This window comes from Polyodon spathula, chromosome 19 (genome assembly GCF_017654505.1).
Source record: "Polyodon spathula isolate WHYD16114869_AA chromosome 19, ASM1765450v1, whole genome shotgun sequence".
In the NCBI taxonomy this organism is placed as follows: Eukaryota; Metazoa; Chordata; class Actinopteri; order Acipenseriformes; family Polyodontidae; genus Polyodon; species Polyodon spathula.
In genome coordinates this window covers 28124712-28141201 of record NC_054552.1, presented here as the reverse complement: position 1 = coordinate 28141201, position 16490 = coordinate 28124712, and the positions used below count along the sequence as shown (strand labels likewise).

At 36.4% G+C, this 16490-nt stretch overlaps 1 protein-coding gene across 4 annotated transcripts in view; it reads left to right on the top strand.

Moving 5' to 3' along the window:
- The window catches only part of LOC121294702 (E3 ubiquitin-protein ligase NEDD4-like), a 35027-nt gene that overhangs the window by 6970 nt on the left and 11567 nt on the right, over positions 1-16490 (top strand). The window contains exons 1-9 of one of the 4 annotated variants that reach the window (XM_041218711.1): positions 2307-2349; positions 4142-4224; positions 13060-13110; positions 13526-13587; positions 14383-14485; positions 14979-15136; positions 15599-15716; positions 15887-16039; positions 16324-16389. In XM_041218711.1, the coding sequence (XP_041074645.1) occupies positions 4210-4224; positions 13060-13110; positions 13526-13587; positions 14383-14485; positions 14979-15136; positions 15599-15716; positions 15887-16039; positions 16324-16389 (726 nt within the window). In that variant the 5' untranslated portion in view covers positions 2307-2349; positions 4142-4209. Of the gene's footprint in view, positions 1-2295; positions 2350-4141; positions 4225-4642; positions 6523-13059; positions 13111-13525; positions 13588-14382; positions 14486-14978; positions 15137-15598; positions 15717-15886; positions 16040-16323; positions 16390-16490 lie in introns of those variants that run through there. The other 3 variants (XM_041218710.1, XM_041218709.1, XM_041218708.1) reach the window with 3 other exon arrangements.

The window sequence follows — 16490 nt, the reverse complement described above, 5'->3', positions numbered from 1 at the left end:
ATGTACATGCTTTTTCCAAAGTTCAGACTGATATTAAATGATTTATTAAAGAGAACAGAGGTTGTCATTTGTAAATGCTGTAGCTTAATGCCATCAAGCTGTCTTGGCATCAGACACAGCCATTGACCTTTTTTAGTTGCCCTGCACAGCATAAGGAAATTAACATTAGACCAGAGTGCTTCCCTGAGATTCAGCTGGTCTTTCTAAGTAAAAAAAAAAAAAAAAAAAAAAAAAAAAAAAAAAATAAGCGTAGAAACTCCTGTTTTTTTTCCCTTAGTTTATCACATGTTCTACAAAATGCTCTTGGGATGTGTGGTGAGAATTATGTTTTAAAACATTGCTGCACCATCTGTCAGACCTGTGATTAGTTCAGTGTTTTGAAATGGAAAAGTACTGCCCTGTTTTGCATAGTAATGTGTTTGGCATTGGGCTGCTTTTGGAAAATGTAATGTTATTACTGTATTTATTGTTTTCAGAAGATACATTTGTTTATTATTTGATGGGGATCGGGGTAGGGATACATTGCTTTGTTGGCTGGGGAGCACTTTCACAAAACTTATTTTTCCATTTTGAAAGATGTGTCACTGTGACATCTCATTCTGTGTACTGTGTATCATGTGCTGCATGTATAATATACTTGGTTGAGCATTTTATTATAAAGTTTCCAAGTGATGTATGCTGATATCCAACATTACAGTTTGTCAGGAAAGGGGGTCGTAATTATCCACCATCCCTACTGTATTATCTTCAATATACATACCTGCCTACTGTATGTGGAAAGCAATGCTGTTTTCTGCCCTGTTGTCCACACTCCTTTTGTAAGTAAGGACATGAAAAGACACAAACCATGTTTAACATTTGGATGCCAATCTTTTTTTTGCATTTTTCCTTCTACAATACCTCCTATATATTGAAACATATCTCCATAATGGAAATAGTGAGTCATGCATTATTGTGTGAAAATACTGATGGCAAGTTACCATTTAAACACAAGCCTGTGTAGTTTCTGTACTGTAACAGTAACATATTTTCTTACACCACAAGCTAAATTATTAGGGGCTGATCGGATCATTGGGGTTTATGAAACAAGTTTACACTGAAAAAAATATGTGTCGCTATCATGGTCAGTATTTTAGTATTTTACGCATACTGTAATCCACAGTATGTACTATTTATAAAGCATGTAACATATCAAAGATGTCAAGTATGCAGCAAGATCTCTTGGATAAGAGAACACCCCTCGGGAAGCAAGCAAAGTATTCTCTTAGCCAAAGTGTTCTCTAAGACAAAGTTGACCATCGGACACAATAAATACACGCCAAGGCCAATCATGACATGAATCAATAAATACAAAGTTATTTATTTATTTTGTCGTGGTGCGTGTTCATCAACATATGAAATTAACAGAATAAGTAAGAGAAAAGCGATAGGCAAACATATGTTAGTAAAGCTATAATAATAAACTAACTGACAAACTAACGTTAATAAACTAACTGCCAAACGATTAAAGCACCCCTACATGCAGTAAAAATTGAGCAGCGGCTCTAACGGCAGTTATGAATACGAGAACACATTTAACACAATCGTTATTAACACGGCACCCCTACACACGTTAAAAAATGCAGCAGCATCTCTAGCTTACTCTCGCGACAAGTCAGTTTTGAAAATGATTGAATAAACCATTTGAGTTTGAAGACGATGAGTTATCAGGTTACAGAACAGTACTGTGTCCGTTTGTAATCGGTTAGCAAAGATCGCTGTCGATGCCAAAAAGGTAAAAAGAAAATTCTGCTTCATCACAACGTTGTTCCCTAAGCCAAATTGTTCTCTAAAGAGGTATTCTTAGAAGCAGAGACCACTGTAGTAGAAGACTGTAACATAAAGAGTTGATACACTGAAAGCAGCTTACTGTCTGTATCTGAGGTCCAGCTGCACAGTACATTTGCACTTAACTTAGCTGCTGTACATACCAGAAATGAACACTTGTGACCCTTTTGCAGCTGTCCATTTTACTTTTATTTTAAAAGACAGGTTTTTGACAAAGCAAAAATCACAGAACCGTAAAACCAGAAGTGATTACGTCCATTCTCTGATTTACAGGAAAATGTGCTGTTTCCTTTATCCTGACAAAACCGCTTTTTAGGCTTGGCCCATTGGGACAATATTATTATGTATATCCTGAAAACCACACCCACATGTAACCGCACATGTAAAGCCACAGTACAAAGATCGTAATTCTACTGAAGGGACAATGCCATCCAAAGTGTTTACTGATTCTTTTGTTTTTCCTCTCAGGTCCATCCCCGGCAGCATAGACTGCTGTTTGAAGTTTTTGATGAGAACCGTTTGGTAAGTTTCATTAAAATACATTTCTGGTGGTATAAAACATAAAATTAAATTGAGTGAACGTGGATAATTGGGCTACAAAAAGTTATTCCACTGTGCCTGAGGAGTTTTTACTTTAGTAAGTAAATAAAGGCTCTTCTACAATAGGTAATTGAGGTGGGGTGAGGTAACAGTAAGAACAAATTGTTCATTATAATTCTGTTGGCGATTTGTTTCGTTTGTGGATGACCTCCAGCTGTGCCGCAGGCCCCTTTGCCTTGCTGCTGAAATGTGACAAAGACGATGTATTGCACACAGTACATTTTTGTGAAACACTGTACTGCTTGTGTCAGGAAGTTCACTAAAGGATGGAGGATGTACCATATGCGTGCAAATGCTTTACTAAGCCCTTGTCAATGGATGAAATGGTTTGGTATTCATTAAACCATTCGTGACTGTTTAGTAAAGGTTTGGAGTTGGTTCTCACTTTTCAAAGCACCCTCTAATAGTCAGGAAAGTAGTTCAATGTGACATTTTCAAGCAGTTTTAACCAATTTTCTCAAATAAAAAATGGTGTGTTGTTGACGGTTGCAATAGCAGAAAGGGGTAATTCACAGTAACGGGTTAGAGTTTTACCGACAAGCTTTTACTGAAGTTAAAATAAAACTGTCTTTTACTTGCTTTGTGTTTTAGGCACTATTTTATAATACCAGGTTATATTTTCACAAAATCTGGAAGCAATTCCAGATAAAGAGCTGTAGATAAAAGATCCTTTGTTTAGACTTGTATTAATTCTCTCAGGCTGTAGATAAAAAAGAATCTTAATTTTGGACATGGTAAACAAAGTTTATACCTGAAAGAGAAGGCTGACGGGGAAATCACTATATTCTTATAAACCTTCGGTCCATGGTTTAAAATACTTGAGCTATTTGGTGTGTCAGCTTCCCATGAATGATCTACTATACCTTAGATTGCTATTCAATTCAGGTTATAGGAATTAAATATACCCAAGGGTATTATTAAGGTACTAAGTAAATGTGTGTCAGCAAATGAAATGCAATAAAGTATGACCAAGAAATGTTTTTGTAAAATATTACATTTTACTGCCGACCACACTAAATTATGGTAAAGGTTAAATAAACCCCAAGAATAAATGATTACAGGCAAGCTGTATTATGTTTCAGAACATTATGGCTGTTTGTAAGACATTATAATGATCAGATGGACAGACTTCTAAAATGGCTCCATTTGTTACTGAGGCTTAGTTGTAGACGATTTACAAATGCTTTAATATGGTTTTAATGTGGCGGTACAAGATTTGCATTCCATAATATATTTACTTAAGTAGAAATGATCAATTTTTATAATGTTTCTTTTTTATTACCATTGTGTAGTATCCAACTAGTCGTTCATAAGTTATGAGAGTCACAAGCTTTCCTAGAAACAAACATCATAACATATGAATGCTGCAAACTGACGCAGATAATATTTATTTTGGGTTCATTTGTAACTATAATGTAAGAGAAACTGAAATGATAACCCATTATCACATTAGTGCTGTGTTAATGTGTATACTCCTGGGAAGAATTGTTAATATCTGTAATCCAGTAGTTATTGGTCTAGGTCATTAATAGTTTGGCAGCTAATAAGAAAAGCTGCAGAAGGATATAATGTAGCTTGCTTGGCATATATCTGTGGATGTAGTATATCTCCTTTTAAAAAGATTTTTATTTTTGCTCAGCTGTGCTCTTCATACAGGCAAAATACTAGTTGGTGTTTCACACATGCAATAATAATTGCCTTTATGTTTTTATAGGTGCTTTAAGAAAAGTAACGGAAATCCACAAATGTCAGCAACATACGCTCAGTAGCTCTCGGTGAAGAATGCTGAAAATTGAAGTTAGTATAAATAGCTAATTAACTTCCGTTGCTTTATCTCTGCATCAAAGAGCTGTTTTAAAGGAAATTGCATTCGGGTTTACAAGCCCAGTTAACTCGCAGTTTGTAATAACTACCAGTAGCTTCCTGCATATTTCCACAAGTCCATTGGTTTCCAAGTGTGGATAGTATTTGGAAATTCAATCCTAAAGTCCCAAATCCTAAAGATACTGAATTATGTTGGAGCTCATTCCTCCCAATTTCCTGTAATTCTATACCAAAGGGTAAAAATATTAGTGGCAGTACGGCACAGAAGAAACTTTAGACACATCGCTGCTTGAAGTTGTTTTTAATGCTCGGCTAGCATCGTAGAGAGACGTACTGTGGTGCTTGAATCTGAAATGTAAGAGGATTGTTGTTTTTGGGCTGGATTTATTCATGCAAATTTGAGAAGGTATAATTGAAGCGAGGTTTGGCTTGGTTTCAGTTCAGCAGCTGAGCTCTGCTGCAGTTTGGTTCTCTAAGTGAATGCACCTTGGCTACAGATCTTTGTAGTCTCAGGAGCAGTTCGTTTGGTGCTGTATGCACTTCAGAGTTAGTCTGACCGCCTGGGCTAATAACTTCACTTCAACCATGAGTGGAATGTAGGTTGTCACTACAGCTATTTCTGGTATCTACAGCTACTAATGATTGTAATAACAGAACAGGATCCCGAGCAGTTGCTTTGCTGCTTTTCAAGTGAGTTTTGCCATGCGTTTCACTTGCTTGCAAGATTAGAAAGTTGGACTAATGGCACGGCGGCTGCGTTTGCATTTTGCATCAAGGAGAAGCAATACCGACCCTTTGTCTGAGACCTGTGGCAATGGCATGGAAAACAACTTGTGCATGTCCTCTCACAGTCCTTCTGAAAATACTGCACAACATGTTATTCAAAGGACGGTAACCCCAGGGCAGCTGGCTTTGCCTCCGTTGTCACCAAAGGTTGGGCATTTACAGCGCTCCTCATCACTATTTATACCACAGCTTAACAGCAGCAAAAAGAGCACTTCTTTGCAGATTTCCCTGCAGTCTCGGAAATTAAACGGAGATCTTGAAACATGTGGCAGTGTTGTTGGTGGTCTTGGTAGTAGTTATGGTAGTACAAAAAAGGAGAAAAGTAATAGCTGTGGATCAAGTGACATTAAAAGTGGAATTGGCTCTTTTACCAAGGAAATAGTAAATGGTGGCGATTCTTGCAGCATTCCTACAGCTGAAGGCTTTTCTTGTAACAGCAGCAGTGCCAATGGTTTTGGGTCATGTGTAAGCAGTACCGTGAGTGACAGCACCAGGACTTGTCAGGATACTCCTTGTAACATCAGAACCAGGGATTTTGGGTCCTGTGCAAGTCCGAGCAGCAGTACCACCAGTGATGCGGGTTATTGTAGCAGTAGCAGTATTTATTTTGAACCTGAAATCCTTGAGCGCACAGTGGGAATAGAAAGAACACCTGTAAAACGGAAGCCAAAGGTGCCACTGAGGCGCTGCTCTTCGTTAGTTATATTTCCTCGGAGCCCCTGTAACACGCCACCAGCATCTCCTATTAGCCCAGGACCTCTGCCAGCACGCAGTTCCTGCCAGACCTCACGCCAGTTTTTGCTTTCTGCTGTTGAGCCTACGCAGGAAGACGATCAAATTGCATCAAAGGGTTCTATCGCAACAGCGGTCAATGGCTTAAGATTATCCAAATCCAGCTGCCCAACTGTTGAGCTTAGGGACATAAGACCACTCCAGCTGAATGGGCCGTTACCAGATAGACCCCAGGAAACTGACAGCGGCCAGGATCAGCCAGCTGCTCGGGAACGATCACAAAGACACTCAACTGTTTTGCTGCATTTTGCTCAGCAAAGAGAAGTTGCAATTGAGAGTGAGTTGACCACAAATGGCCAGCGCAGTTCTGAGCATCCGGTTCAGGAACCAGAACCAGGTGGTTGTCCGCAGTATCATCATATAAAACTGATCCGGAGCACGTCTGCCTGTCTGCCCTTGCAGAAACATTCTGACTCTCAACTAGATTCTCACAGAGAAACTGAAAGGGATGGTACCCAAGCAAATAATGGTCGGAACAGTGCTCTGCAGAGGAGCCTTTCATTTGAAGTGCCATACCAACAGATTTCATACCATTTATCTACATCTACGCAACACAGTTCAAAGATGGGGGCCCCTCATGTGCACATACATTTATCACATGGCACCGAAGGAAGGATATGTGGTTCCTTAATGAAAATAAATAGCAACTGCAAAAGCGAAAATGATAAAGCCATCCCTGGAAGAAGCACAAAGGTAAGCATTTTTACTGAATTTTTATTTATTTATTTATTTATTTATTATTATTAATTGTATTAATATTATTAATTTTATTAATTTTTATTTTATAGTTTTTATTTGTCAATCAATTTTTGCTACTGTGGAATATAATAAAAAAAAAAATTATTTTGGAGTCCTTTGTTGCAAGGGTTTATAGTAAAGGGTTAAGGTTACTGTGATCGTCAGCTGCATACCAGTTACCCATAAAGAATGCTGCTCCTGTTGCCAGTGATACTGTAAAAACAAAAGATCTAGCCAGGCTGGAACAAGTAATGAAATATTGAAGGAAACCTGTTGGAAAAATGGAAAATTCTTTTAACGGAGTAAAATGGCAAACAAACTGAAATAGGGCTGTTTCTGGGACTTTTACTAGACCCTTCCTTTGTGCCTGATTTGTAAAAACGCCCATGATTTCGGTTATGAACCTAGTCAAAAAGTCGTAGCAAATGGCAGGATATTATGTAAATTATGTAAATGACCATTCTTTGTTCAAAATATTGTTAGCTTTAACACAGAAAGCATGTGTTCCATATAATACACTTGTTTCACCTCAGTAAGTCCATAATTCAATGTTGAATGTAGCTCATTCACTTACAGCTGTTGTTTGTTGTGTAATTAGTTTAATGACTGGAGAAAAGACTACAAATACAGACTACGAATAGCTGACTATTAACATCTGGACACCATGTTCAGCTTTGCTAAAGTGTTATTCAGTATCAGTTTTCATACCCTGAATATACTGTTCATAATACCATCAATAAATATAAGCCTATTTATTTACTTATATGTGACCTGTTCTAAGAAAACATAACTCTGAGCAAAGGTGTGGGGAACTCCACTTGACCTACGTTCTGTGTTGTCTGACAAGTTACCTGTTTTCATCTGCCTTTTGTAGAGTATACACAAGGTGATCGTAGGTTTTGTATGAAACATTAAAATAAGTTGTACTGACAGGTGGACAGGTAAGCTGCCTCAAACTGTGTATGACTCAAACAGATTTAGAGTAGCAAACAAGGATTGCTTAATATGCCATGGCCTTCAATCTGTGTGCTTTATTTAGCTGTGTACCCCTGTTGCCAGAATGTATTAATCATTCAAGAGTACAAATATGCAGCATTCAAGGAAGAGATCAATCTTTTAGTGAATCTCTTCTAGGCTTACCCACAAAGGTACTTTTGGATTTCTTTTTAAAAAAAATTTTTACCCCATAAACCATTCTGTGGCAGAAATCCAACAGTTCAGTATGAAAATGTAACAACACTGCAACAGGCTATGCATTGCTGTGAATGAGCACCTTTTTGATGCTTCATTTGTTTATCAGAACTGCACCTTGTCTTGTTTTTGCAGAGCACCAGGATTTGGAATCCACTGAAAGCGAATGGCAGAGAGATTCCACCCGTCATGTTATTATTTACATTTGTATTCTGGTTAATTATAGCTCCAGAGAGAGCCCCAGTTAAAAATAGATAACTTCAGAAATATTTCTCTTGACTCCAGTTAGTCTGGCCCAGCTTGCTGATACCAGTGTTCTGGATTCAAGATTAACAACTTGATACCAGAGTAGAGCTTAGTAATTTGAGCCACCTGTATACACTAGTCATGAAATGAAATCAATGACTAGGCTTCAGCAGTGGAAAGGCTGCTCTGAATGTTCTCTTATGTGTCATGAACCAGCCCTGTTTGTAAAGCATTGGGTGTCATGCTGTCCATGTTTTAACAGCTTGGCAAAACCAACTGCTCAAAAATGTAATGGAATAATTGTAAAGTAACTTTGATTTATAAATGTAGTAACTTGTCTAAGGCAAAACATTACAGCATCAAATATTGCTACTTTACCAACATTGCGTACAGTATATGTTGCATTGAGAGCTTTAATAAACATTTAAGCCACTGGTCTGTTTTATGGAAAGATTTTTTTTTTTTTTCCTGGTTGAACATGTGCACCTACCAATGTGTACATTTTGGTTATTTGGTAGCCCAAAACAATATACACATCTTTTAGAAGCTTTTATTGATGGTATTTGAAGTACAGAATTAAAGGCTTGTGGTTATACAATACTGCAGTTGCAAATAAATCTAAAATCAGAAACTATTTTGATTGCAGATATTGTCAGTGAAATTATCTCTGCTGAATATGTTCAGTATTAAAATTGACGGATCATGCGTCAACGCCTGTGGGACAAAAAAAAGGGGACAGTATAAATTCACTTTGAGGAATACAGATCAGTTATGCAAAGGGTTATTTGTTGTTTGAAATGGAAACTGGCCTAGGTCTCTTCTCCTGTGGCTGCTGAGAAGACATTCAGTCTGTCAGCTGTCTGAAGAACATGATGTCTAGATGTTTAAAAGGAAGAATGTTGGTTTTTAAAAGGGATCCATTGAGCCTTTATTTTTGTAAGCTGTAATAGCCTGGATCAATGTTTGTTTTTTCTGTTTTTAGTTGATTTAGTTTATAATACCTCCAATAAAAATCAGATGCTTTCATGTCTCTTGTAGCAACTGCAGTCCTGTGTTTGAGGACCAGCCGAACTTTTTTTTCTGATTTAAATATACATGTGTACAAAGTGTAAATAGAGCTTGTGTAAAGGACCACCTTTTATACAGTTGTTGTTTAGTTTAGGCAAAGCTGATTTCAGAAGAATTTCTTTTTTGGCTTGGCTTTGTAAATGTTGATATTGGTACATATTTGTCCAGGTTGCGACTATACAATGTAAGGTTTTGTGTGTCACTGAACTGCAGTTGTTTTAGTTTTGTTTAATTGTGTTTATAGGGTCTCTGTTGCCAGCTCCCAGACATTGCAATTCCAGACAGTTAGATTTAAAGAAGACTGTTAGGCTTTATTCCTTCTTCTTTTTAAAAAAGAAATGTCATTGGTGAAATAGTTTCTGTTTAGTAGCCGTTGTTGAGTCAATGCACCGGTTTGAATAATCACTCCACCCCAACTTTTAGCTGAAAGGCACATTTTCACCATAAATTGTAGTTTTTTAATGCTCACGTGAATAGAAAAAGACTGCCTAGAAGTAGTTGCTGTGTGCATTGCATGATGCAGGGTTAGGGTTACGTTCGGTTCAGATAACAAAGACATGGAGTTTGGCGTTTTCGGATCAGATGATACATACTCGGCAGTCTGATTGATTACGCTTTCCTGTTACATTACAATCCCTATTTTAGAATTTTTTTTTTTAAGACACTGCAAAAGCTTGTAACTTGAGCACTTTTTTTGTATTAAATTGTAATGCTACAGTGCTACTTTGGCTGTTCATTTATTATTTCGTGTTGTGTTTTCACACTGGACACAGTACTTACTTGCAGAGATTATGTAAAGCCCTTTATTTTAGTGGACTGAAAATGTTTATATATTTTTTAAATGTAGCAATCTTTTATTTTAACATTTTTCACCTACAAATGTGTTTTGCTTTTTTTCATGATGTGGCTTTGCACTGGACACTGCAGCTTTAAATTTTGTTTTGTGAAAATATTTGAAATGACAAAACAGTTGAATTTCATTAAAATGTGTTAACTGCACCTTGATTCTTTATCGTGACTGTGTGCTTTTACCTTTGAATTAAACATGCCAAATTGAAAACGTAATCTACCTAATGATAAAAATACTCCCTCTGCAATAATGCCTGTAATTTTTCCCCTGTCTGAGTCAATGCTTTTGCCTTAAGCACAACTTTACGCCCCCAGGGCATTGACTCGGCAGAATCCGGTAATATCCACTAAGCATTGATTCCTAACTTGCCTTACCAACACCAAATGGCTCAGTAATATGCACAGCTTCCCATTACTGTGGGAACATGGCTATTTGGGGAATTTGTTTTGGGACAGACATCCCAGGAAATATTAATTTATATATAAATTGGCCTTGAATGCTTTGCTTCCATTTGAGTGTCTATAAATACCCATATTTAACCGTATCTGAATTAGTTGGTTAAAATATTTGTATTTTAAAGTATGTGCATGAATTGTAGAGTGCACATTTTTTGGCCCTGCTACACAAAAGTCAGTTTAAATTGCGATGTTAGCAGTGTGGGTCTCTCTAATGGCATACAGTTGGCATTTGACTTATCGTTTCCCTGCAGTGCTTGATAAACAGTAATCATGCTCTAATGCAAATGGATAACAGATGGCTACTGTGTATGTGCTATATGTGGATTAAATATATGATTTTTTGTCCTACAGTTACCATGGTAGGTTTTGATAAAGAGCCTTCTTATTTATTTATTTATTTACAGTGCACATCACCTGAAGTCAAATAGATTGTGGTTTATTCATTTTAAGAGTTGAATGATTCATATCCCCCCCACACCAATTACGATCATGCACTGTTTTGATGAGACTAAAGAAACAGATAAGTCTGTAACACGAGAGGGTTTAACAGGAATGACGTCAAACAATTTTCTTATCGGAGATCTCTGGAGAGACTCATGTTTCCTAGTTCAGTGAAACCTTGCTTTTAAGGCTGCCTTAGTAAAAAATACTTTTTTATTTTTATCTTTTTACAGTCCCCTATTTGCTCCTATTGATTGCAGTGAAAATTCCTACAATATTAAGGCCATCATCTGAAGTCCCAGATGTTCTGTTAAATTACTTCTCCGTTGAGGCCTGCAGCCAGCTGTCCTCATTTGATTTAAATAAATAAATAAATAATAAAAAAATAATAATAATAATAAATGAAAAAAAAAACAAAAAAAACATTCGAATGCGCAGTTTATACAGAATATTTGCCTAAGGATTCTCAACACAATTAATGGTAGAATAGTCATAACATTGATAAAATGGTTAGATTTCCTTTTATAAATGTGCAGTAACTGATGCTTAACATCATTTCAAAACTATTTTTGGGTATAAACTGGTTTCCTTTTAGTGATAGATTCTAGCACAAGTCAGATTCCTGGGTATAAATTCAGCTCTATTTTGTTTTGGTCGGCTTATGAATGCAGAGATGTCTGACTAATTTTTTTTTTAAATATTTGATCAGCATCAAAGTTTGGGGATGTTATTACTATATCCATAAGGCAGAATCAGGGTTAGAAGCAGTATCAGTTGCATGTGGTGCCAAATGTACTCTGATGTATTTGATTAGTAGCGTTATGTGATTACCAAGTGAAAAGGCTTTTGGAGAGAATTTAAATAATTTGCCAAGATAGTAACCTTTTGCAAAACTTACTTAAGTACTGTAAGGACCACTGTCTTAATCCTATAAAACATTGTAATGTATACCGTACATATTTATTACAAAACAATACAGACCTTCTCCTTTTTGTGACTTTTTGTGTAAATAGAGGCACATGTATTTCACACCACCACCTATAACACACACAGTCGCTGATTCTTTGAGTTCTCTCCTGCCTTGTTTGATCTAAATGAGTCTGTATACATTAAGTGTTCTAGCTAGGCGCAGATGGAGTATGCTTTCTTTGGCACCAGCTCTGTTTCAGTTAGACGAGGCATACAGTAGTTCCATTCAATAAATATTTTAATTACTCAAGTGCTGCTACTTTTTAAAGTGTACAAAAATATTTGTTTTTCTTAGTGCTGTTTTGTGATTGTGTGTAAAAAATAATTGTGGCGATTGTGCAGTGTAAGTGGCAAAAACTTAGCTAGAGAAAGTTGGTAGAAACGAATCAAGCCCACATGATATGCGTTTTTATTTCTTCTTGGCATGCCCCCGAAATGGACAGACCCCAGGGGAAATCATTTGTGGATTAGTTTAGCTCATTCAGTGTTGTCTTGCAAATTAAAAATGGAGTCTTTCCGAGGGTTCCTCTTAGCTTGTCGGTAGTAAAAGAGATTAGACTGGAAAAATAGCTAAATAAAATGCTGCCAAAAAGTTGCAATTATTTTTCCCCAACACTGCTGTAGGTTTCCTGAACATTAATAATACTAATTAAACTAAATAAACAATTCACTTCAGACATCACGCAATTTTAGGGTGAATGTCAGCTGTGCTCAACCCCTGGAAATGGGTTCATTAACTAAGTACATGCACTTGCTGTAAACCCATTATAATGGTTTTTAACAAGCAATAAAAAGACAGTTTAGCTTCTACTTTTTTTTTTTCAGAAATCAGCTGTACAGTAATGTTTTTGTGCAAGTTCTTCACAAAGCAGTTTATTTTGCTGTTATTTTGCATTCACTAGTTTAATACTGATGTGTAACACTCAAAATATGTTGAAATGTTTGTTCCTTTTTTATTTTATTTTTTTATAAATACTCCTAGTTAAGTGTTGGTAAATAATACAGTTAAATCCTGTTTAATAACATGCAGGCCCTTGTCACAAAGATAAGTGTACAGTTGCAGTGTGCTTAATTGTCTCTATATAGACTGTGAGACCAAGTAATTATACACAGCTCACTGGCTGTCCTATTCAAACATTATGCTGTTCTATCAACACAATACTTCTGAGGTGTTTGTGTTCTTCAAGCCTGCAATTAATGTACAACAATGAAGAGGCGGTATGAGAAAGTACTAAAATATTTTCTTTTTGTGTTTTTTTTTTTTTTTAGACCAGGGATGATTTTCTGGGTCAGGTTGATGTTCCTCTTCAGCAGTTACCAGTAAGTTTAACTAAAAACATTTTTTTGTATAAATGTTTGGAGCACCTATTGCATGGGGCAGCTTTATAGTCCTCCAGACAGACAAATATTGGTAGTTTTGTTTTAGAAACGTTGTGTTTTTGTGTTTTTTCTTTATTTTATTAAAATGGTTTATCTTAACGTCCCATCTCATTGCTGACTGATAGAATGCGCTGTTCAGAGAATCTAACGCGTTTTCTGTTTACATTGCTTCTAATTCTGTAGATTCTTGAGATAAATTTGAAAAACCTTATAACACCCTTTTATCAGAATAAATCATTTCTACACTGTGATACCAGCTACATTATAAACAAGTCAATAAAAACATTAAGGTAGTCTAGAAACAAATATGCCTACTTTTTATAGGTTGCTTTAATAATTTTGATTTGTATTTCAGACAGAAAATCCTAACATTGAAAGGCCATACACATTTAAGGATTTTCTTCTTCATCCAAGAAGGTTGGCTATTCATTATATTATTGGTATCGTTTAGATTTCAAAGTATATTTCATACAGTTGTTTTTAATTCTTCACATGCATGTCATAAACATTACTACATTACTCTCTGTGGTGTGTTGTTGTGTGCATTTACATTGATGGTGAAAATGAAAGGGCTGGGGCAGTGACATTTGCATTCGAAATGAGAAAAACAGAATCTGATTGCATTTATACAGAATGTTGTGTTCAGAACGTGCAAGTCAATTAGAAATAAGAATAGTTACTAGATCTAACTGGTTAAAATGTGCATATTTAGTTACTCATACTTAAGGAAACACTTTAAAAAGAGATTTCAGCCTAACAAAGTTCCTTGTTCTTTATTCACAACACATGTTTTATTTTATTTATTTTTTACTGATGAGAGCTTACAATGCAGAAACACCAGTCAATTTTCTTTCTGCTTTCCACATGTAGGCTGGCTTTCTGCATTTGTTTATCCAAGCCCCATTCTTTTTTTGCTGCAAGTTTACCACAATTTGGTCTAACATTTAAAAGAGTTGCATATGGTAGCAAACCTCAGGATTATGTTCTGTTGTTTGATTCCATAAGACAGGGTTATTTGTTTTAAATATCTTAATGTTTGTTTGTAAAGTGCAGACCACAAACTACAGTAGATAGCTATTATAAGCCAACTTTTATCTTTATAAACAAAATTCTGATCAAATTTTGTGATGAAAAATGGATTCTGCTTAGATCTTTGCTCAATGCCATTACCATGATATCAGAAGCCAACTGTTTTTGCTTTGTCCCACACAGTCATAAATCCAGAGTGAAAGGCCATCTTAGACTGAAGATGACATACTTGCCTAAAAACAATGGGTCGGAGGAAGACAATGAAGAACAGTCTGAAGATGTAGAGGCAAGTGCAGTATGACTTATTAAAAATCATAGTATGTACGCACCTGTTTGTCTTTGAGTCCATATAGATAGTTTTTAAAAAGCTATCTGTTTTTAAGAATCAGTCCCAAGGGACGTTGGTAGCCACACGCTTCTTTATGAATTCGTAGTTGGCAAGTGAATTGTTACGGTACAGTGTCAAGGCCAGATATTGCTAGATCAGTTGTATATAGTAAAGAGAGTTATGTAACAGGGCATGCACATTTGTGTACATGCTAGAATTTATGTTGTACATTGTACTACTCTTACTGCATGTCAGCATGATTTATCACATACAATGTAAAGGCACACTTATTGTAGACCGTGTTGTGTGTTAGATATTTAAGAAAGTCAACATTGCAGAAACTCATATTTTGAACAAATGTCATCCCGCTCTGCTGTAAAATCTGGGTTAGCTCTGCACTTGTGGAGCTTTTTTTTTTTTTCATTGATCATTGATTGATTTATTTTTACAGCCTGGCTGGGAAATATTGGACCAACAGGACACCTCTGGGACGTGCCGCCAGCTTCCTGTGCTTCCTCCAGGCTGGGAAGAAAGACAGGATAACCTCGGCAGGACCTACTACGTCAACCACGAAACCAGAACGACACAATGGCACAGGCCCACAGCTCAGTATGCTATTTTTCCTAAAGCTTTTCCATTTCTATACCGTTACAAGAAGAAGGAAAAAAGTAAAATCCAATTGTTTATTTACAGTACTTGCAAAATTGTGTCCTGTATGTCTGGAAAACAAAATGTAGGCCCCGACTTATGGTAAAGCTTTTCAGCCAGCCAGTGTGCACAGAACACACAAAGCTGAACTACTTGAATAGATGTGTGGGAAAAAAAACATGCCGCACAGTACTTCCTGCACAGATACTAATCTCTGTTCTCTTAGAAATCTGGAAGACGTTCAGCTCACTGCTTACTGTAAATGTACCTTACAGCTGAGAAGGAGTTTGCTTTTTCTGAGTAGGATCTGAAAATAAGATTTTAATTACTTCCATGTATTAAAACAATTTAGAAAGAAGGCGGCTGTTTATGTATTCATAGGACTTCGTCTAATTTCTATTTTTCTGTTGTGCCCGTTTCTAGGGACAGTCAGGCAGAAGCACAACAACAGCAAACTATTAACCATGAAGCACATCATGCCTTTACTAATCGCCGGCAGATATCTGAAGCGTCAAGTCATGAGAGAAGAGAGTCTCCCGATGTAAGTGTACATAGATAGGTTTGTGTTGTATTACAGGCCTGTTTAGATATCTTTCCATTAAACATTGCAACCTGTTCTGTTGACAAAGATTTTTGTTATAAGATTTAATATCTACTCTAATAAGAAACACGTTGTTGTTCTTTTAAAATAAAAATAAAAAATTCTTGTAGAGCTGGGAAATAATAACCGAAGATGAGACCACACTGTATAATAACCACAGCCAGCAGTCTCCACCACCACCACCTCACTCTCCCGTTGAACACAGTGTTTGTGATGCTCAGAGTCCTCCTGCAGACGAACTGAGCCAACGCATCGCCATCACGGTAAGCTCTTTTATTGTTGGAAGTAAAAAGTAATTTACTGTCTTTTAAATAAATTCATCTGGCAAATAAAATGGAATGGAAATAGGACTCCTGTTGTATTCATTGCATCTATATATATATTATATATATATATATATATATATATATATATATATATACACACACACATACACATAAAACTACCAACCATTTAATAACCATTATTTATTATATAAGTAATAAATAAAAAGTGTGTTTTTCTTAGATTGTCAGTTTTGTGTCATCCATCTTTCTCTGTTTAACAGGTTCAGAGCCATTCGAGCAGAAGGGGAAGTGCACAGGCTGTTGAAGAGCATCCTACACATCCTGTGGTATGTACACATGGGAATTCCTGCCTTTACTTCAAGGGCATGTAGGTAAACAATAATATTTTGGACATTGTCGTCATAGTGTCAGTGGAATGCCAGTCTTA